General features: G+C 46.1%; 2 protein-coding genes and 1 pseudogene across 3 annotated transcripts; all 3 read left to right on the forward strand.

The window, feature by feature from the left end:
• The first annotated feature begins 351 nt into the window (after positions 1-351).
• LOC124668340 (putative pentatricopeptide repeat-containing protein At5g52630) lies at positions 352-2,235 on the forward strand. The gene has a single exon (XM_047205501.1). The coding sequence runs from the start codon at positions 352-354 to the stop codon at positions 2,149-2,151; it is 1,800 nt and encodes a 599-aa protein (XP_047061457.1). The 3' UTR covers positions 2,152-2,235.
• Positions 2,236-4,174: 1,939 nt separating this feature from the next.
• LOC124668341 (phospholipase A1-II 1) lies at positions 4,175-6,554 on the forward strand. 2 transcript variants are annotated; one of them, XM_047205503.1, is made up of 3 exons: positions 4,175-4,670; positions 4,782-5,094; positions 5,715-6,554. In XM_047205503.1, the coding sequence occupies exons 1-3, from the start codon at positions 4,495-4,497 to the stop codon at positions 6,294-6,296; spliced, it is 1,071 nt and encodes a 356-aa protein (XP_047061459.1). In that variant the 5' UTR covers positions 4,175-4,494; the 3' UTR covers positions 6,297-6,554. The 2 variants fall into 2 exon arrangements, with proteins under 2 accessions (XP_047061459.1, XP_047061458.1); XM_047205502.1 differs by having other exon boundaries at positions 4,178-5,094.
• Positions 6,555-8,739: 2,185 nt separating this feature from the next.
• Positions 8,740-18,627, forward strand: part of LOC124663426 — a 19,280-nt pseudogene continuing 9,392 nt past the window's right edge.

Consider the following 18,627-nt stretch of genomic DNA (forward strand, 5'->3'; position numbering starts at 1 on the left):
GTGTATCGAAGTTGTTTTCCGTCGTCGCGCCGGTGGAGGATCATTTTTTGCGCCAACGGTCGCGCTGTATTTTAGCGCGTCCGGTGGAGGAAATTTTGTCGCAGCGCGTGATATACTTTTACGGTGCGAACGTAGCCACTTATACAGCGCCGAAATATGGCGCGCCTGTTGGAGATGCTCTAAGAGATGGTGATGCAAATATAGGACACTTGGCACAAATATGCATCACTAGTTCACTACCCAAAAAAATTGTTGTGGTGTGCAGCCGGTAAGACCAAATATTGCAGCATGTACTTTTCAAAGAGGCGACGGTCAAGTCGATCGAAGTGGACCTGGAGACTGTAGTCTGCGATGCCTCCGCCATTGCCGCCGCTCGGCGCGGCTCCTGCGTGCGCGCGGTCGCTGGCGGAGCTCCTGGTCGCCCTCTCCGCCGCCCGCGCACTCCCCAAAGGGCAGCAGCTCCACGGCCACCTCCTCAAGGCCGGCCACCTCCCCGCCGCCGCCTCCTCCCACGCGCTGCTCGCCCACCACCTCCTCACCTTCTACGCCCGCTGCTCGCTCCCCGACCTCTCCCTCCGCGCCTTCCTCGACCTCCCCGCCCCGCCCTCCGCCGCCGCCTGGTCCTCCCTCATTTCCTCCTTCGCCCAGAACGGCCTCCCCGCCGCCGCCTTCCACGCCTTCCGCCGCATGCTCGCCGCCGGCGTCCCACCCACCGACCGCTCCATCCCCTCCGCCGCCAAGGCCGTCGCCGCCGCCGCCGACTCGTCGCGCCCCGCGCTCGCCCCGCACGCGCTCCACGGCCTCGCCTCCAAGACGCCCTTCGCCGCCGACGTCTTCGTCGGGTCCGCCCTCCTCGACATGTACGCCAAGTGCGGCAACCTCCCCGACGCCAGCAGGCTGTTCGACGAAATGCCGGACCGGAACGTCGTCTCCTGGTCCGCGCTCATCGGCGGCTACGCGGACGCCGGGATGCACCATGCGTCCCTGCTCATCTTCCGCTCCGCCCTCGCGGAGGCCGTGCAGGTCAACGACTTCACCGTCTCCTGCATCGTCCGCGTCTGCGCCGCGGCGACACTCTTCGAGCTCGGGGCTCAGGTGCACGCCCGGTCCATCAAAACAGCGCTCGACGCGTCGCCGTTCGTCGGCAGCTCGCTCGTTTCGCTCTACTCAAAGTGCGGCCTCGTCGACTGCGCTTACCGGGTGTTCAGCGCAGCGTCCGAGAGAAACCTCGGGATCTGGAACGCGGTGCTTATCGCGTCTGCGCAGCACGGCCACACCGCCATGGCGTTCCAGCGTTTCACGGAGATGCAGACCGCCGGGTTCCGCCCCAACTACATCACCTTCCTGTGCCTGCTCAGCGCGTGCAGCCACGCTGGTCTCGTGGACCAGGGCAAGCGCTACTTCTCCCTCATGAAGAAAGAACACAGCATCGAGCCGCAGGCCGAGCATTACGCCGCGATGGTCGACCTGCTTGGCCGCGTAGGACGTATACCTGAAGCGCTGGACCTTATTGAGTCGATGCCCATGGAACCGCCTGACTCTGTTTGGGGCGCGCTCCTCATGGCATGCCGCATGTTCAAGGACGCCGACACCGCGGCGATCGCTGCGAAGCGGCTCTTTGAGACTGGCTCCCGCAGCTCTGGCGCGCACATGCTCCTGTCAAGCACGTATGCAGCTGCGGGAAGGCACGTCGATGCAGCGCTCGCAAGGAAGGCGATGCGTGATGCGGGCGTGCGGAAGGAGACTGGACTTAGCTGGCTTGAGGCTGCAGGGGAGGTGCATACCTTTGTGTCCAACTGCAGGAGACACCCGAGAAGCACCGAAATCTATAGCTTGCTGGAGAAAGTAGGCGCGAAGATGGAGGCCGCTGGTTATGTGGCAGACACCGCTGCGGTGGTTAAGGATGTCGACAGGGATGAGAAGCGTGCCACGCTGGGGTATCACAGCGAAAGGCTAGCGATTGGGTTGGGGCTTTTGATTGTTCCGGAAGGCGTGCCGATCCGAGTTATGAAGAACTTACGAGTGTGTGATGATTGTCACAATGCAGTTAAGTATCTCAGCAAGTGTACTGGAAGAGTTGTGGTTCTCAGAGATAACCGCCGGTTCCACCGGTTTGAAGATGGGGTGTGTTCTTGTGGGGATTTCTGGTGATATATATCCTGATCCACAACATTCTTTTTTCACACAATGCCCTTCTTGGACATTTGCTTCATATGGATTCATCAACACAGAGTCTTTCACCTGGAGTACATTGTTTTGATAAACGGATCTATACCAATTCGGAAGCTGGTATGATGAGTCATAAAGTTGATTTTCGCCCAATAGTAAGGTGCTGGATCCAGTTTTAATTCTGTTTAGAAACTTTGCAAGAAGCTGGATCACTTTGGATGACGATTCTTGAATATGGTATTTGGCCACGTAATGCTGTTTTATATTCAGGCCAGCATGACACTAGGCTCTCTGCTTTGCAGTTTTTATACAGTGTGCCTTGGATCCATTAAAGCCTGAAGGGTAGCATTTTTGCAGAATAGTTGGATAGCAACTCATAATTTCATTTTTTGGCTCCTGCCAGCATGCAATGGTGCATTTTCTTTCACGTGAGCTGTCTCAGCGGTTGTGATGAACAATGACATCAAAACTCAAAAGAAAAGTTATTTGATAAAAGTGCCAGCGAGGCCGATCTCAAAAGAATACAATGGGTTATTCCATATCTCAAAAGAAAAGTTATTTGATAAAACTCCCTTGCATCTTTGGGAACTTCCATATCCTTCCTTTACAAGAATCTAATTCCTAATGAAATCAGCATCTGACCATGCCTTCCTTGTATCTTCATTATGATTGCCTACTTCAAGGTTTGAGGGATCTGGTGTATTTATCGCGCTTGTCTGGTAATCTGCACTTAGCATTGACAATTTCAACCCAATGCACTGCATACCATCAAAGAAGTGCTTCTCCAGTTCCAGTGAAACTGCAAAAAGTTTTCTCCTTTGGGATTGGATGCTGTCATCTTTATTCCTATGGTCAACCTCAGTTCAATGGTGAGATGGCTCTTTTTGTGCATAGAAGAATGGCTGACATATTGAAGAAGCTACCTAATGTTTCCTTTTTAAACGATCCAAGAGAAAGTGATGTAGTATAATAGTGATTTTTATTACATTATTATGATATTACCATATCTGTTACACTGTGAAAATAATGACCATTCAAAAATTCTCTATTTTTTACACTGATGTAGTGTAATACAGTAGTGATTTTGATTACTCCCTCCGTCCATTAATTGATGCGGAAGGTTCGTTTAAATTTGGATGTATCTATGCACTAAAGAGTGTCTAGATACATTTGAATTTAGACAAAACTTTCGACGTCAAAAAATGAACAGAGGTAGTACATTATTATGGTGTTTTAAAATGCTGCTCTATGCTCTGTGCTAAATCATATTCTTTGTGAACTCATAAAAGCAAAATCTTGTTCAATCAAGTTAAGAAATTCTTAAATTTCTTATTTGTGTATTTCTGAACTGATTTAATGTGAACTTATGGCATTCTTAGACATCGGCACATTGCTATGCCTGCTGGACATTGGTAGTACCTTTTGGAAGTGACAGGCAGATGCTGAGCTGTATTTGTGGCTTTACTTGTTGTGACCTTGTCAAGTTGTACAGTTAGCTTGTAAGATAAGAAAAACTTTGATAATGCAAGATTCTTGAACCATCTAGACCTGTCTTACTCTGAAATGGAGGGAATCCTCAGTGGAATGGAGTGACTGCTAAGCTTACCTTTTTCTTCTTACCTAATTCTTGTGGTTTGCCATCATTTTCACACAACTTTTTGGGATGACTGCTCTCAATAACAGTGAAATGATTGTTGGATCATGCCTTTCGAAACATAAATTTCAGCTGTTGTATGGTCATTGTTTATTAAGTATTGTTGTATATATATATTGATAAAACATGGGGGTGCAGATTTTAATATCAAAACTTTGGTTAGTCAACATGATCTGATGGATCCTTCTCGTTTGGCAAATGTCTTGTGTAGTATGATTGCATATACAATCACTGACACAATAGTCATCATAAAATCATGGGCTAAAAACACTGTCCATTGCTGGTCCAAAATGGTAAGCTCCTCTCTTCGCAGGCACACAGAGATATGGTGTGTCACACGTTATTTTGCCTTCCTAACTTTTTCAGGCTAGTGCTAGTTGGCATTGAATATGATGATTAATTCTCTTTTGGTCCTTATTTGATCCTTGCAAGCTTCTCTATGCTTCGAAGTCCAGGATGGATGGTTGCCAAGCCAGGCTAAAGATTTGGTAGGATTAGAGAATGACAGGGGAGCTCTTCTACATGCATATTGGACTGAAAGTTTAATGGAGAAGCCAGCAGGCTAGCATTCTTCCTATATATATGCAAGCGGAATAAGAAGTTGTGGGCTCTTGTAGCTTACAAGAAACAAAGCAACACAAGGAGAAATACTTCATGTCAAATACTCAAATATGAGTTCTCTAAGAGGGTTTGGAAATATTGCCAGAAAATGGAGAGAACTCAACGGTGTGAATTACTGGAAGGGGCTACTTGATCCTCTTGACGTCGACCTCCGGAAGAATATCATCAACTACGGTGAGCTCTCACAGGCAGCCTACACTGGGCTCAACAGAGAGAGAAGATCAAGGTACGCTGGGTCTTGCCTCTTCAGACGCAAGGACTTCCTCAGCAGGGTAGATGTATCAAACCCTAATCTATATGAGATTACAAAGTTCATATATGCAATGTGTACGGTCAGCTTGCCTGATGGGTTCATGGTGAAGTCATTGTCAAAGGCTGCATGGAGCAAGCAGTCAAATTGGATAGGGTTTGTTGCTGTGGCCACCGATGAGGGTAAGGAAGTGCTTGGGAGGCGGGATGTGGTGGTGGCATGGCGTGGGACAATACGGATGCTAGAATGGATGGATGACCTTGATATTTCCTTGGCGCCTGCTTCAGAAATAGTTCTTCCAGGCAGCGCTGACGACCCCCGTGTTCATGGAGGGTGGTTGTCTGTCTACACGAGTACTGACCCAGGGTCTCAGTACAACAAACAGAGTGCACGCTATCAGGTAATTCTTGTTATTCTTTATTCAAGCATCAGTATATCATGAAAGCCAATATTTAAGATTATCTCATCTTCTGAAGCAAACCACTAAATTAGGATGAATAGTTGATAATAATCTTTGTGCACGTGAAACCCCATTATCTAAATTAGTATATAGCTTATAATGATGCATGTGCTTGAAGTTAAGGTTTTCTTTCATTTGAAAAGTGAAGCAAAAGAACAAAAGGAAACATATTATTGCCTTGCCTATACTTGCTCGTGAATATTAGCCTGTCGGTTGTGAAAAAACAACTCTTGCTTCCTGTTTTCACCAGTGTTGTATTTCTGTGTTCCATCTTACTGTACTAAGGAAGCATCTTAATGTTTCAGATGTGGGATAATTTACGTATGTTCCATCTAAAGTGTAGCCTGCATAAAGACAATCATGGCACAACATAATGTGCATTTTAAAACAGTTTGGATTGCTGGAGAAAAAGCCATGATATTTTTTTAAAGAAATAGATGTTTAACTGTGTAGCCCATGCATGCATCCTCGCCTCATTAGTCAGGCATATTTGACGCCACTTTTTAGTTATATTCATCACGAGGAATTAGTCCTTCATCAAACTAACAAGCTTGTATCAGGTGTTGAACGAGATCAAAAGGTTACAGGAGGTGTACAAGCAAGAGGAGACCAGCATCACCATTACAGGCCACAGCCTTGGGGCTGCTCTTGCCACCATCAGTGCCACTGACATCGTCTCCAATGGCTATAACAAGAGCTGCCCGGTCTCGGCCTTCGTGTTCGGTAGCCCTAGAGTGGGCAACTCCGACTTCCAGAAAGCATTTGACGGTGCAGAAGACTTAAGGCTGCTCCGTGTTCGGAACTCCCCTGATGTGGTCCCAAACTGGCCAAAGCTAGGATACAGCGATTGCGGCACAGAGCTCATGATCGACACAGGGGAATCACCCTACATCAAAACCCCTGGGAACCCGTTAACATGGCATGACATGGAGTGCTACATGCATGGTGTTGCTGGGACACAGGGGAGCAATGGAGGGTTTGAGTTGGAGGTTGATCGAGACATCGCATTGGTAAATAAACATGAAGATGCACTGAAGCACGAGTATTCAATTCCATCATCTTGGTGGGTGGTAGAGAACAAAGGTATGGTGAAAGGCAAGGATGGCCGGTGGCATCTGGCCGACCATGAGGATGATGACTGATTTAGCCAGCCAGTTGGTCTTTTTACCTGACGCAATCATCACTGTGACAACCGGGCAACAAGTTGCAACTAGAAGCTTTGACTTAATACGCTAATAAAGCAAGCTTTGCTTGCTTAAAACAGGGGAAATGTTAATCGTGTGCTGATTGTTTAAGCGAAGATATGTATCCTGTTCTGTTCGAATTCATAGTTTTCAATGATTTTATTTTGAATAACAATTGTCTGATGTAATCAAGACTCAAATTTGTTTAGCTGTGACTTTTTGACACCAATACAATGGGGAGTGGTGTTTTGAAACATGGGATCATATGCTCTCTATATTTCGAAATGTATCTTACACATATTTTAAATTTTAAAAAAATTGAAACAAAAAATTCGCACGTACATCTTCACGTGCTACGCGCTCACAAAGTCGTTTCATAAAAAATGAACTTATCATGTGACGTGTGTAAAAAAGACAAAAATCAGTGCTGAAAACAATACTTTTTACAGGATAAATTTTCTCTTTTTTACATAGGCCACAAAAAATATTATTTTTTCGTGAAACTTGACGCATACACATATATTATGGAGATGTACATGTAGAATTTTTTGTCAAAATTTTTCCACACTTCGAAATATGTTTTGTTGGTAGAGGGAGCATACGCACCCGGGAGCCGAATTGAATTTCCGCAATACAATTTTTTTTAGAATAAAGTGTTGCGTTTATATTAACTCACTGAAGCATCCACTACAAGAGTGCTTACAATACTAGCCGGTGGGACACCAAGCCAAAACCTATTAACCTTATTAATGCAGCCTTCTTTTGCTAATGCATGTGCAACACCATTAGCAGTTCTTCGTACCGCACGAATTGAGACATCAACGAAACCCTGAAGGAATTCCTTTATTTCCTCGATGATTGGTCCATGGATAGACCGATCGCGATCCTTCTGCCGCAGAACGACCCTCTGGACCTGATTATCCTTCGCAAGAATTAGTTCCTGTCGGCATGCAAGAAGTTCCTCACCTTCAGCATCAACAACTTGGATGAAAAAATGGCTGGCTCCCCCTTGGAAGTCTCCATGGTGATCCCCCCCCCCGCCTTCCGACTGATTGAAAGCGTCATCCGAATTGATCTTGTACCATTGTAACTCAGGTCGTAGCCAGTGCTCCATCACCTTAGTGGACGTCTTCAGAGATTTCACATGGATCCCATTCCACTCAACCGTGGTACAAGTTTGTAGCGCAATGGACTTCGGGTCCTTTAGGATCTTCGTTTCTCGAGCATCATTCCTTGCCTGCCATAAGTTGTATAACATGGTGAATATCCATGAAGTCTGATCCGCCGAGCTCTTCCCAATCCAATCAAGAAGCCACCCTTTTAACCCCGTATGGCATGCTAGTTTCTTCGGCGGGGGCTCCCACTTGTTGCCCGTCTTCTCGGCAAGGAAAGACCATGCCATTGCCGAATGGGGACATGTCCGGAGGCGATGTACCAAACTTTATGTTCTACCGCACGCTAGACAGACCAGCCATTCTTCACCAAACGCCAGACATGAACTTCGGTTTTTCCAGGGACATTAGCCGCCCACAGCGCCAACCATCCTTTATGCTCCGAACATGTTCTTGAGGACCCAATATTACCTCTTGCTGCTCTCTTCCTCTGAACAGCCAGGTGGTACGCAGATTTTCCCGAAAACACACCTGACTTACTGTGGTTCCAGGCTTGGAAGTCTTCAGCGCCCGCCCTTCCGATAGGGATGCGGAATGCAATGTTATGAACGCTATATGCTTGTTGTTTTTTTCTGTTCCAAACTTGTTGAATCATCAACTCAATAGACAAACTTCTTGGTAAATCAAGTGGCCCTAGACATTGATTGTCGGTCTTGCCTTGATATTATTTCTAACATGCACATATTGCATTTACAAAATCATTTTGCCCAATGTCGAAGTTGCTTCACCTTGGCACAGTTCTGAATAGTATAACTTCTCAGAGACAATGCTTGTAAGTTAGCTGCGTTGATAATGAAGGAAATTACAAGAAAAAATCCACTACATATTTGGCAAAATCCGTAGTCCTAGTGTTTGTTTGTATGCAATCCTGGGAAAAGATAGAAAAACCTGCACCGCGTTCTATCTTATTGAAAGAAAACAATGGACATGCCAGCTCTGTTCCATAGTGCATCGCCAAAGTGACCGCAAATTAAGATCCACCAAACCTGTAAAAAAAAAGTGCCACCAAACCCACTAAGACCAATTTTTTAAAATAAAAATAATCACTAGGATATGCTGAGATTTGTTTCTTAATGACCCAATAAATTCCCCTCCCAGGTCAAGTTTCCTTCCCCTTCCCTAGTCCCCATCTCTGCCCTATCATCTTTCTCTCCCTCCGTTGATCTCATACCATCACGCGGCGCACACAATCAATGGATAACCGGTGACCCTCGCCTCCACCAGCCGAGATGCCGCCGCCGGTGTGGTCACTTTGACAGGCCACCCGTGTCTTCTCCTCCAATTGTAGGCGCCAGTGAGGGCTCCATTTCAAAGGTAATGATGTCCTTGATTCTTCGCTTCAAATTATAGCTCATTGCTTCCCTTTCCTTCAAGCTTCATGTTCTAGTAGATCCAGAATAGTTCTGGCTTTTGGAAAAGTCCTTTTTTTAGAAAGCACTCGAAAAAGTTGTTATCTTGAAAAGGGCAGGGGAAAGGGTGTTGTTAGAAGGTTGGAAGAAAAACTATCATTCCTGAAATACCACAAATAATATTTGCATGCCCTCGCTGGAAGTGTTAGCATTGTTTTCTCAGCTGTTCACACGGTAAAATTTCAGATGCCAATGTTTTAAATCGCAATTATAGTTTTCCAGAAAAAAAAGGCCAATCTAGTCATACCATTTTTTTACGAAAATTTCACCAATCTATAAATAGTTATCAACAACAGCACAAAGATATCTAAAAGTAATTAAAAATACAAATAGATTCATAGACCACTAGCGACGATTATAAATACTAGCACACGTCGAAGGCGCGCCGTTGTCTTCGCCCCTTCATCAACAAAGCCGGACAAAACTTGTAGTAGTAGACCTTGTTATAGTAGACATACGCGAAGTCGTCGGCTAATGCTCCAAAGAACTAACACACTAGAGTAGTAACAATCATCAATAATGATATTCATACATCAAAAGAGACTAACCTAAAATCACACGAACGAACAAGAAAACTGACAAGATCCATTAACAGGATGTATACCAAATCAGGTCCAGTTGTCAGTCTCTGCAGAAGATAACAACTCCACTTGTGTGCGAGGTCAACCTAACTTTGTCAGAACGAAAACGAACAGGTTGGCACGACGGAGGCACAGCCCAGCTGAACAAGACCAAAGGTCAGGCCGATCACAAAGGCCGGTACGCCCTCCCGCACGCTGGCGATGTTCTCCGGCGACATGTCCGGCCGGTGGCGGGAGCTGCACGGCAGCGACCGCTGGGACGGCCTGCTCGACCCGCTCGACGTCGACCTCCGGCGCCTCCTCATCACCTACGGCGAGATGATCATGGCCACGTACGAGGCCTTCATCGCCGAGCGCCGCTCCCCGAACGCCGGCATGTGCCGGTACCGGCGCGCCGACCTCCTCCGGCGCGTGGAGGTGTCCCACCCGGAATGGTACCAGGTGACCCGCTACATCTACGCCACGGCCAGCGCCGACGTGCACGGCAAGGTGCTGCTCCGGCCGCTGTGCCGGGACGGGCGCGAGAGGGAATGCAACTGGATGGGCTACGTCGCCGTGGCCACGGACGAGGGCGCCGCCGCGCTCGGCCGTCGGGACATCGTCGTGGCGTGGCGAGGCACGCAGCGGGCCCTGGAGTGGGTGGCCGATATGAAGCTCGCCTTCGCCTCGGCGGCCGGGATCCTCGGCCCGGAAGGCGCCGACGGGTCCGACCCGTCCGTGCACCGCGGGTACCTGTCGCTGTACACCTCGTCGGACCATAGCTCGGAGCTCAGCAAGCAGAGCGCCAGGATGCAGGTACGTACGTGTGCTCTCCTTCTTTCGTGAGGCTCAGTCACTTCTGTGATCCAAACAACTACTGTACTACTACCTCCGATTTCATTTAGAGGAATAAGGTATCCTCGTTTTTCGTGCTTTTTATTTAACCAAAAGTTATTTTAAATATATAAACATTGTTTGTATGAAATTAGCATCATCGAGAAAGTGCTTTTCAATACGAATCCAACAATACTAATTACATATAATACTAGCACTATGCCCGCGCGTTGCAGCAAAAAAATAATATATAACTTAAATTTGAAAAAATTAGATGATGAATCCGCGTTGTGCTTGCATATTTACCATACCTTGTAATAATAATATGAGCATGCACTATCAACATGGTTTCTTTTTGATATAAAAAAACATTTCAATCCGTTCCAATTATTTGCCCCAAATTTGTCTAGAAACACATCCATCTAGACGTGTTTTAGGGTGCGAATCTAGACAAATCTAAGCCAATTAAATTTAATTTCATTGTTTTTTAAATATGTACGCTGGCTTAGACATCACAATATGATTAAATTAATGTGAACCAAATATTTATCCGACAACAACATACACCTATCAACCAATCCTCTATCAAATTCATCTAGGGACAACATTCAAATATGTAGACCTCCAGCTAGTTTTCCTCTTCCGTTTTAATGCACTCCGGAAGCAGACCAAACTTGAACTTACATTTCATCAGTTGATTCAGTTCAGTTCGGAAAATTATAGTAGTTCAATTAAGTTCGGTTGCAAACTTGTTCGTTCCTAAAGGCGTAGAATCAGATGCATAGAAGACGCTGTTCACATTCCCAACCTTGTAGAGAAGGTCACCGGCCTCTCTACCGGTCTAGCTGAAAATTCTCCTTCGATCAAGTTCGTAACATGGATCAGTTTTCTCTAGGACAAGCGGCAGGCGGATCAACCCATCTCTCTAATCTGCTATAAAATCTAGGGAAGACATCATGTAGGACATGAAAATTTCAGGCTCAGGTTTGGACATGGCCTACATTGCGGCCGCTCCGGCTCCGTGGCATCATCGATGGCTTCGGCTCTGTGGCGGCCACGACACTACGTCCACGGAATCTCCAGTTGCCTACGCGCACATCCACGGAAGCTCCTGTTGCCTCAACGGCGGCAGACTTCCTCCGCGCGTAGGCAGGTTGGCTTGCAGGTACGTCGGCATGAACTCGTCTCAATCGGATTCTCAATGAAGAAATATCGAGCAGAAGCGGCCATGGTCTATGGCGGCGAGGCGAGTGGAGCACTGGAGGGTGCCCGTCCGTGCAGTGAGGAGATAGGAGTGTGCACCCGTGCAGACTTTTATGGAAGCTATGGAGGGACGAGGATGGATGACGTACGGCAAGCAACTGTGCTAGGCGAGCGACATTGTATTCATGCCGAACTCTATGTTTTAGTGCCGCCTAGAGTAATTCAGAGATATTCGTCTTTCTGGCGATAAAAACCGACGGCGTTGTCTTGCCCAATACGTTGACGTCCTGGGATAGGAGCTAAAAAGGAAGATCAATCGTGGCTCGTTGGCAGTCCAGGCATTATCAGGATGAAAGGGAATTGGAGTCCTGCCCAGACAGGATTGGTATTTCCTCCACGGGTTACCTTGGCATATTTCATCCGTAATCCCTGGTTTTTTTGACGGACGAAAATTTGTTCCGGTTATTTTGACCTACCAACACCACCGATCCGTAACTTATTAGTAGAGATAATTACAATTTTGTTGCTCAATCTTTATGGTAGAGAGACTCGTAGTATTTATCAGCATGTTGTAGACTCGTAGTACTTGTTTTATTCTCACATTCACAATCTCAATTCACTGATTCGAATCTGCAAACTTTCGTTGCAATTTCTTTCTTGCTGAAATGGCTATCAACCTAAACACGAATGTGTCTATAGTTGCTTTTCAACTATTGATTCATGTAGTTGTCGATCTCGCCCGCTCTCTAATTTCACTCTGAAGAAACTGAAAAATGCACGTGAGAACTGAGTTCTAGCTCAGTGGCAAGGCAAGCGAGTGCGCAGCCAGCCCACCTGGGTTTGAATCTCCATCTCGCGGTAATTTCGTAGGGAGAGGCGAACTTTAAACCGGGTTATCATCCTAACGTCCATCCGCCGGGAGAGTCTCATCCTACTTAACAACGTATAGCCAAGGGAGGGATCATTTCCCGTTGGTCAACGTTTTAAAAATGCACGCGAGGCAGAGTTTTGGCGCAGTGAACAACTTACTGCTTTACAATCAATGATCGTCGTGGAAATTTCCATCCCACAACCGTAGTATGCGCACAATGATCCTAAAACTATGGTGAACACGCACAGAACGCATCCACGGTCACCTAGTCCATGCTAGAAAATACCTAAAAGATGTAAAACGGCTAAGTCCTAGCTCTCTGAATCTCTACTAGCACCGTGTGTTTTTAACGGCCAATGATAGCTACAGCTCCAAGTTTATTTGATGTTTGCAGTGGCGGAAGGTTTGAACAACATTTCTTCCCCTCAAACTTGCTGCTCGGTGACGATCTTCTGAACTACAATCTTCTGGCGCAGCTCGATGAACTTGGTTCGCCTCAGAGCTTTCGTTAGGATATCAGCAACTTGTTCTTCAGTGCCCACGTGACAACGTCCATCTCCCCAGCTTCAATTCGCTCACGAGTGTAGTGAAACTTGGTGTCAATGTGCTTGCTTCGCCCATGATGAACTTGGCTGCTCCTCGCCCGTCAGTTCACCTATGAGGCGGTTCAGCCATACTAATTGGCTTGCTCCGGCCGCTGCTGCGACGTACTCAGCTTCAAAGGATGAGACAGCCACCACTCCCTCCTCTGTGATGACCAGTAAACGGGGCTGGAGTTGAGGAAAAACGACGCCATAGGTGTTGGGCCATGTCTCTCCACATGGAGGTGTGTTGGCAACCTAACGGAAAAGTCCAACACGTATCAACCGTTGATCGATGTTCGCCTCTAACGGTTATGCTGCCTCTTTGAGAGGTAGATAAGAAGAAAACCCTAGCCACCATTGGTGGCTGTAACTGAAAGAGTAAGAGCAAGCCAGAACATGGCGGCTACTGTGAGAGGGTGAGAGAACACACTAAAACATCACAACCAAGTGAGAAGAGAGAAAGAAGAAGGAGATGTGATCTCTTTTTATATCTCTAAGATCTGACCGGTCTATCTTCAAGTTGGTGTTTGGAGGCTTAAAAAGTCTTGGATCGGCTCCAATCTCGGTGAGCTTGTTCCTTGCTCTGAGAACTTCGATCTGGATAGCTGGTTTGAGATTTGGGTCAGAGGAGAATCAGATTTGAAAGCGGTGAAGCCAGTACGGACTGCTGCAGTTTCAACACAGAGTAGTTTTAGGAGACGAACAGTTTGGGCAGGAAAATGGTGTACGATTGAGCTGACTTTTGGTCAGTATGTTGGGAACTCATATCTCTGTTTGTCTACCAAGTTTGGTGCTGATTGGATCTGTAGTTTAAGAGCATTTTGTTCATTACCGAAGAGGACATAATCTGTGATATCTCTGCTTTGTTGTATCTTGCCTCTTGTGGTTGCTGTTGTTGTTGCCAGTGGGAAACAAGGTTAAGTGTGTTGTAATTTTTAGATGTTCTAAAGAAGACTATGTACCTAGGTTCATAGTGAAGCTTGCGTGGACCGGTTAGTTCACACCCGTGGTTTTTCCCTCAAGTTGAGGAGGTTTTCCACGTAAATCCTTGTGTCACTTGTGCGTGTGCTTGTGTTTATTTTTTCCGCTTCATCTATTGGTTGAAGCTATCCTCGAAGTTTATCTTGTATTTCACACGTACATAGTAGGAGGTGGTTTTTCCTTGTGTGTTGCTGAAAGATCGAGATGTCGCCTAGAGGGGGGGGTGTGTGAATAGGCAATTAAAAACTCTTGCGGATTTGTCTTGTAAGAATGCGGAATTAAACTAACGTTTAGTTTACAAGCACAAACCCTAAATATGCTAAGCTCAACTAAGTGTAACAATAGCAACTAGAGCTAAGCAAGATAGGCACAAGATATATGTAGCACAAGTGATAGCAAGATATATGTACTTCAAGCACGATGACTATCACAAGGAAAGACAGCTCGGGTATAGAAATAACCGAGGCACGCGGAGACGGGGATGTATTCCCGTGTTCACTTTCTTTGCAACAAGGTACGTCACGTTTGGAGGAGTGGAGGTCCCACGAAGGATTCCCCGCGCCACGAAGGCTCACCCTATTCTTCGAACCACACCCACGAAGGATAATGTCACTTTCCTTATGGTTAGCTTTTCCTCCGCTCCGGAGATGGCAAGCTCCACAACCACTTCACAAGCTCCACGAAGGAGAAGCCCGGGCCTCTTCACAATCTTCTTAAAGAGATCACCGGAGCACCAACCGCCAATCCAACTAGGAGGTCTCCCTCCAAGAGTAACAAGCTCACGGTCTCTCACTCGAACTAATCATGGTGGAGAGCTCAACACTATGCAATGATGCAAAGCAAGAACACTAGAGGTGTTCAAATCCTTCACTCTCAAATCCCACCCAAGCAACAAATGCTAAGATGAGATTGGAGAGGAAGAACAATGGGGAAAGTCAATAAAAGACTCTAAGATCTAGATCCCAAGAGTTCCCCTCACTTAGAGGAGAAATGGATTGGTGGATGTGTAGATCTAGATCTCCTCTCTTAGATCCCTCAAGAATGAGCAACAATCATGGGGAGAGACAAGAGAGAGAGCAAGTTCTTCAAAGGCAACAATGGAGGAGAGAGAACAGAAGAACTGAACCAGCCCAAGGTGGAAGAAGGGCTATTTATAGCCCAAGAGCAAATATAACCGTTGGGGAAAAGTTGGGCTGAGTCAACCGTCGAGGAGGCCGGTCAACCGGGCCTGGGGCCGGGCCGTCCGGTCCAGGGGCCGGTCAGACCGGGCCACATACCGGACCAGCTGGTCCAAACCGGACCAGGCGCCAGTGTCGTGACCGGGGCGGGTCTTTGTCGCGCGCAACCGCGCCGGGAAGGCCGGTCCATCGCCCGGCCGGACCGGACGAGGGGCTGGACTCGGCCGGTCCAAACCCGGCCTCGTGACCGGGCCATGACCGGGGCACTTCGTGTCTTACAAGTACATGGTCCGGTTGGCACCGATCCACGGGCCGGTTTGAACCGGGCCGGCCGATGGGATGGCCGGTCACGCCGGGTGAGAAACCGGGCAAGCGGGTAAAACATGTTATACAAAAACTCGTGATAACTTTTGTGTCCGGACCCCGATTGACATGAAACCAATTTTGTTGGAAATATGGAGACTCCTCACAGGATATTTTTAGATGTTTTTAGAGAGGGAGTCTCCCACCGTCAAGAAACGGTGAAGACGTCCAAACTCGAAAACGCAATAGAAGATGCATGCGGATTCCGTTTTCGATGAACTTGGGCTTGTTGTAAAGCTAGCAACAAGCTCAAGAACCTCTCATAGAGAAACACCAAGAAGCAATAGGGATATGCAAAGTATGCAAATGATTGAACTCCCTAAGACGATGTGATCAAGTTACCCAACCGAAAGCCCCTCTTGATAGTGCGGCTATCTATCCTATAATCCGGTCTCCCAACAACCACCTTGAGACCGGTAAAAGGAAAACCTAGCAAGGCCATACCTTTGCCTTGCGCATCCCGCTTGATCTTGATGATAGCACTTCAAGCTCCACTCAAGCTAGAATGCCTATCGTGAAGACTCACAAATGCTCCCCCATACACTATGATGGGAAGGCTTCATTGATGCACATCTTCACATGTCCATTATCACCAAATGGACGGCAAGCTTCAAGCATGTGATCCACTTGAGATGCTCATCTTGAACTTGCCCAACTCAACCTTGTATCTTCTCATACTCTATCATAATATCTTGAGGTGTATATAAAGAATTCTTCACTTGGAATCAAGCTCTCAAGATCTTGATCATCCATTGCTTATCACATAAGATAGAGCATGGCTAATATTGAGTTCCACATAAGAACTCCATCTTCATTTCTTCATCTTGATCATATCACATATATATCTTTAAATCAATGATCTTGATGCCAATACACAAGGTGTATCTTTATCTACATGGCATCAATACTTGAATCCAACACATGGAATACAAGTAGTACATATGGAATATTCCTTCATATAAAATCAATGAAAACATTAGTCCATAGGGGTTGTCATTAATTACCAAAACCACACATAGGGGCAATATACCCTTACAGTTGCCCCAACTAAGTGGTACCGTGAGCCGAGGTTCAGCTTTGTACTCAAGTTTCAGAGCAAGGTTTGTTTTGGGCTGAGTGCAATTGCTTGTGTGAAAGATGGAAGTGAATACCAACATAATGATATCTTTGAATGGTATTAATTATCAATCTTGGAAGAACAAGATGAAGGATTTGATATATGTAAAGGAATACTCGGAAGCTCGGTGTTCTCCACTCGCGATGCCCGAGGATATGAAGGAAGATCAGTGGGAGGTACTTCATCTACAAGTTTGTGGGTTCATTCGATAATGGGTGGATGACAATGTTTTGAACCATATCATTGATGAGACACATGCACGCAACTTGTGGTAGAAATTGGAGGAGTTGTATGCTCGCAAAGAAGGTACCAACAAGATGTTCTTGATCAAGAAATTGATGCGTTTGAGGTACAAAGAGGGCACTCCAATTTTAGATCATGTGAATGAATTTCAGTGGCATTATAAATTAGCCATCTTCAATGGGAATCACATTTGAAGATGAAATGAGAGTCTTGCTACTACTTGGCTCATTACCGGACACTTGGGAGACCTTTAAGGTCACCGTGTGCAATTCAAGCACCTAATGGCATTGTCACTTGGAACCTTGTGAAGACCAAGGTACTAAATGAAAGTCTAGAAAAATTACTGATAAGGACAGTTCTTGCTCACACTCAGAGGTGTTGGTGACTCAGTCACGGGGGAGAAGCAAGAGTAGAGGTCCGAGTAAGAGTGAAGGAAGAAGTAGAAGCAAATCAAAAGGAAAGTATGCTGATTCTATGTGCCGTCACTGCCATGAGAAGGGTCACATCAAGTGGCAACGTGAACAATGGAAGAAGGATAAAAAGAAAGGGAAAAGGAAGAAAGTTCATGGACAAAATGACAATGATAGTGACAGTGAGGGAAGAATTACTGCAGTAGAGGAGATCATGTCTCTCATGCATGAAGAACATGATGGCAGCAGTGGTTCCACTGTTGAGGACATGATCATTGTAGTTTCTGATGATACCATCAACCTTGCAGACGATGATGAGATGACTTGGATACCGGACAACGGTGCTACCATACATGTTACATCTCGTAGAGAGTTCTTCAAAACTATACATCGGGTGATTTTGGTGTTGTGAAGATGGGAAACAATGATATAGCACAAATCAATGGAAGATGAGGTGTGCACTCGGAGACTGAAAATGGCACGACACACTAGTCCTCAAGTCGGTGAGGCATGTTGAGGCCCTACGACTCAACATTGTCTCGGTGGGATTTCTTGATGGAGATGTGTACTTGAGGAAATTTGGAAATGCACAAGACAAGCTCACCAAATGAAATCTGGTTGTTTGCTAAAGGTAACATGGTTTTAATTTTGTATCATGTTCATGCTAAGATTTCCGTCGCTTGTGTGAATGCGTTGCAAAAAGAAGATGCTTGTACTTTGTGGCACAAGAGACTAGGGCACATGAGTGAGAAGGGAATGACAGTGCTAGTGAAGAAAAATTTGTTAAAAGGTGTGAAAGGCATTCACATCAAGAAATGTTCATATTGTCTAACAGGAAGCAACACCGAGTTGCATTCAAGAGTCAACCTCCTCACAAGAAGCCCGAGGTGTTGGACTTGGTAGATTTCGACGTTTGTGAAATGTCTGGTGAGGTCAATGGGTGGAGCAAAGTAGTTTGTCACATTTATTGATGAATTTTCCAGGAAGGTTTTGGTCTATGTATTGAAGGCCAAACATCAAGTACTAAGTGTATTCAAGAAATTCCAAGTCTCGACTGAGAGAGAAACTGAGATGAAGATCAAGTGCATTCACACTGATAATGGGGGAGAGTATACTCGCCCATTTGATGCCTATTGCAAGGAGCATGGAATTAGGCACCAATTTACTCCTCTAAAGACACAACAACTGAATGGTCTTGCTGAGAGGATGAACATGACAATTGTGGAGAGAGTTAGATGCTTGTTGTCAAGTGCAAATCTACTTGAAACATTATTGGGTCGAAGCTTTGTCGATCACAGCTTATCTTATCAATCTCTCACCAAGTTATCCCCTTGCAAGAGATGTTGCAAATAGGGTCTTTTATG

Source organism: Lolium rigidum, chromosome 6, assembly GCF_022539505.1.
Source record: "Lolium rigidum isolate FL_2022 chromosome 6, APGP_CSIRO_Lrig_0.1, whole genome shotgun sequence".
NCBI classification, from domain to species: Eukaryota; Viridiplantae; Streptophyta; class Magnoliopsida; order Poales; family Poaceae; genus Lolium; species Lolium rigidum.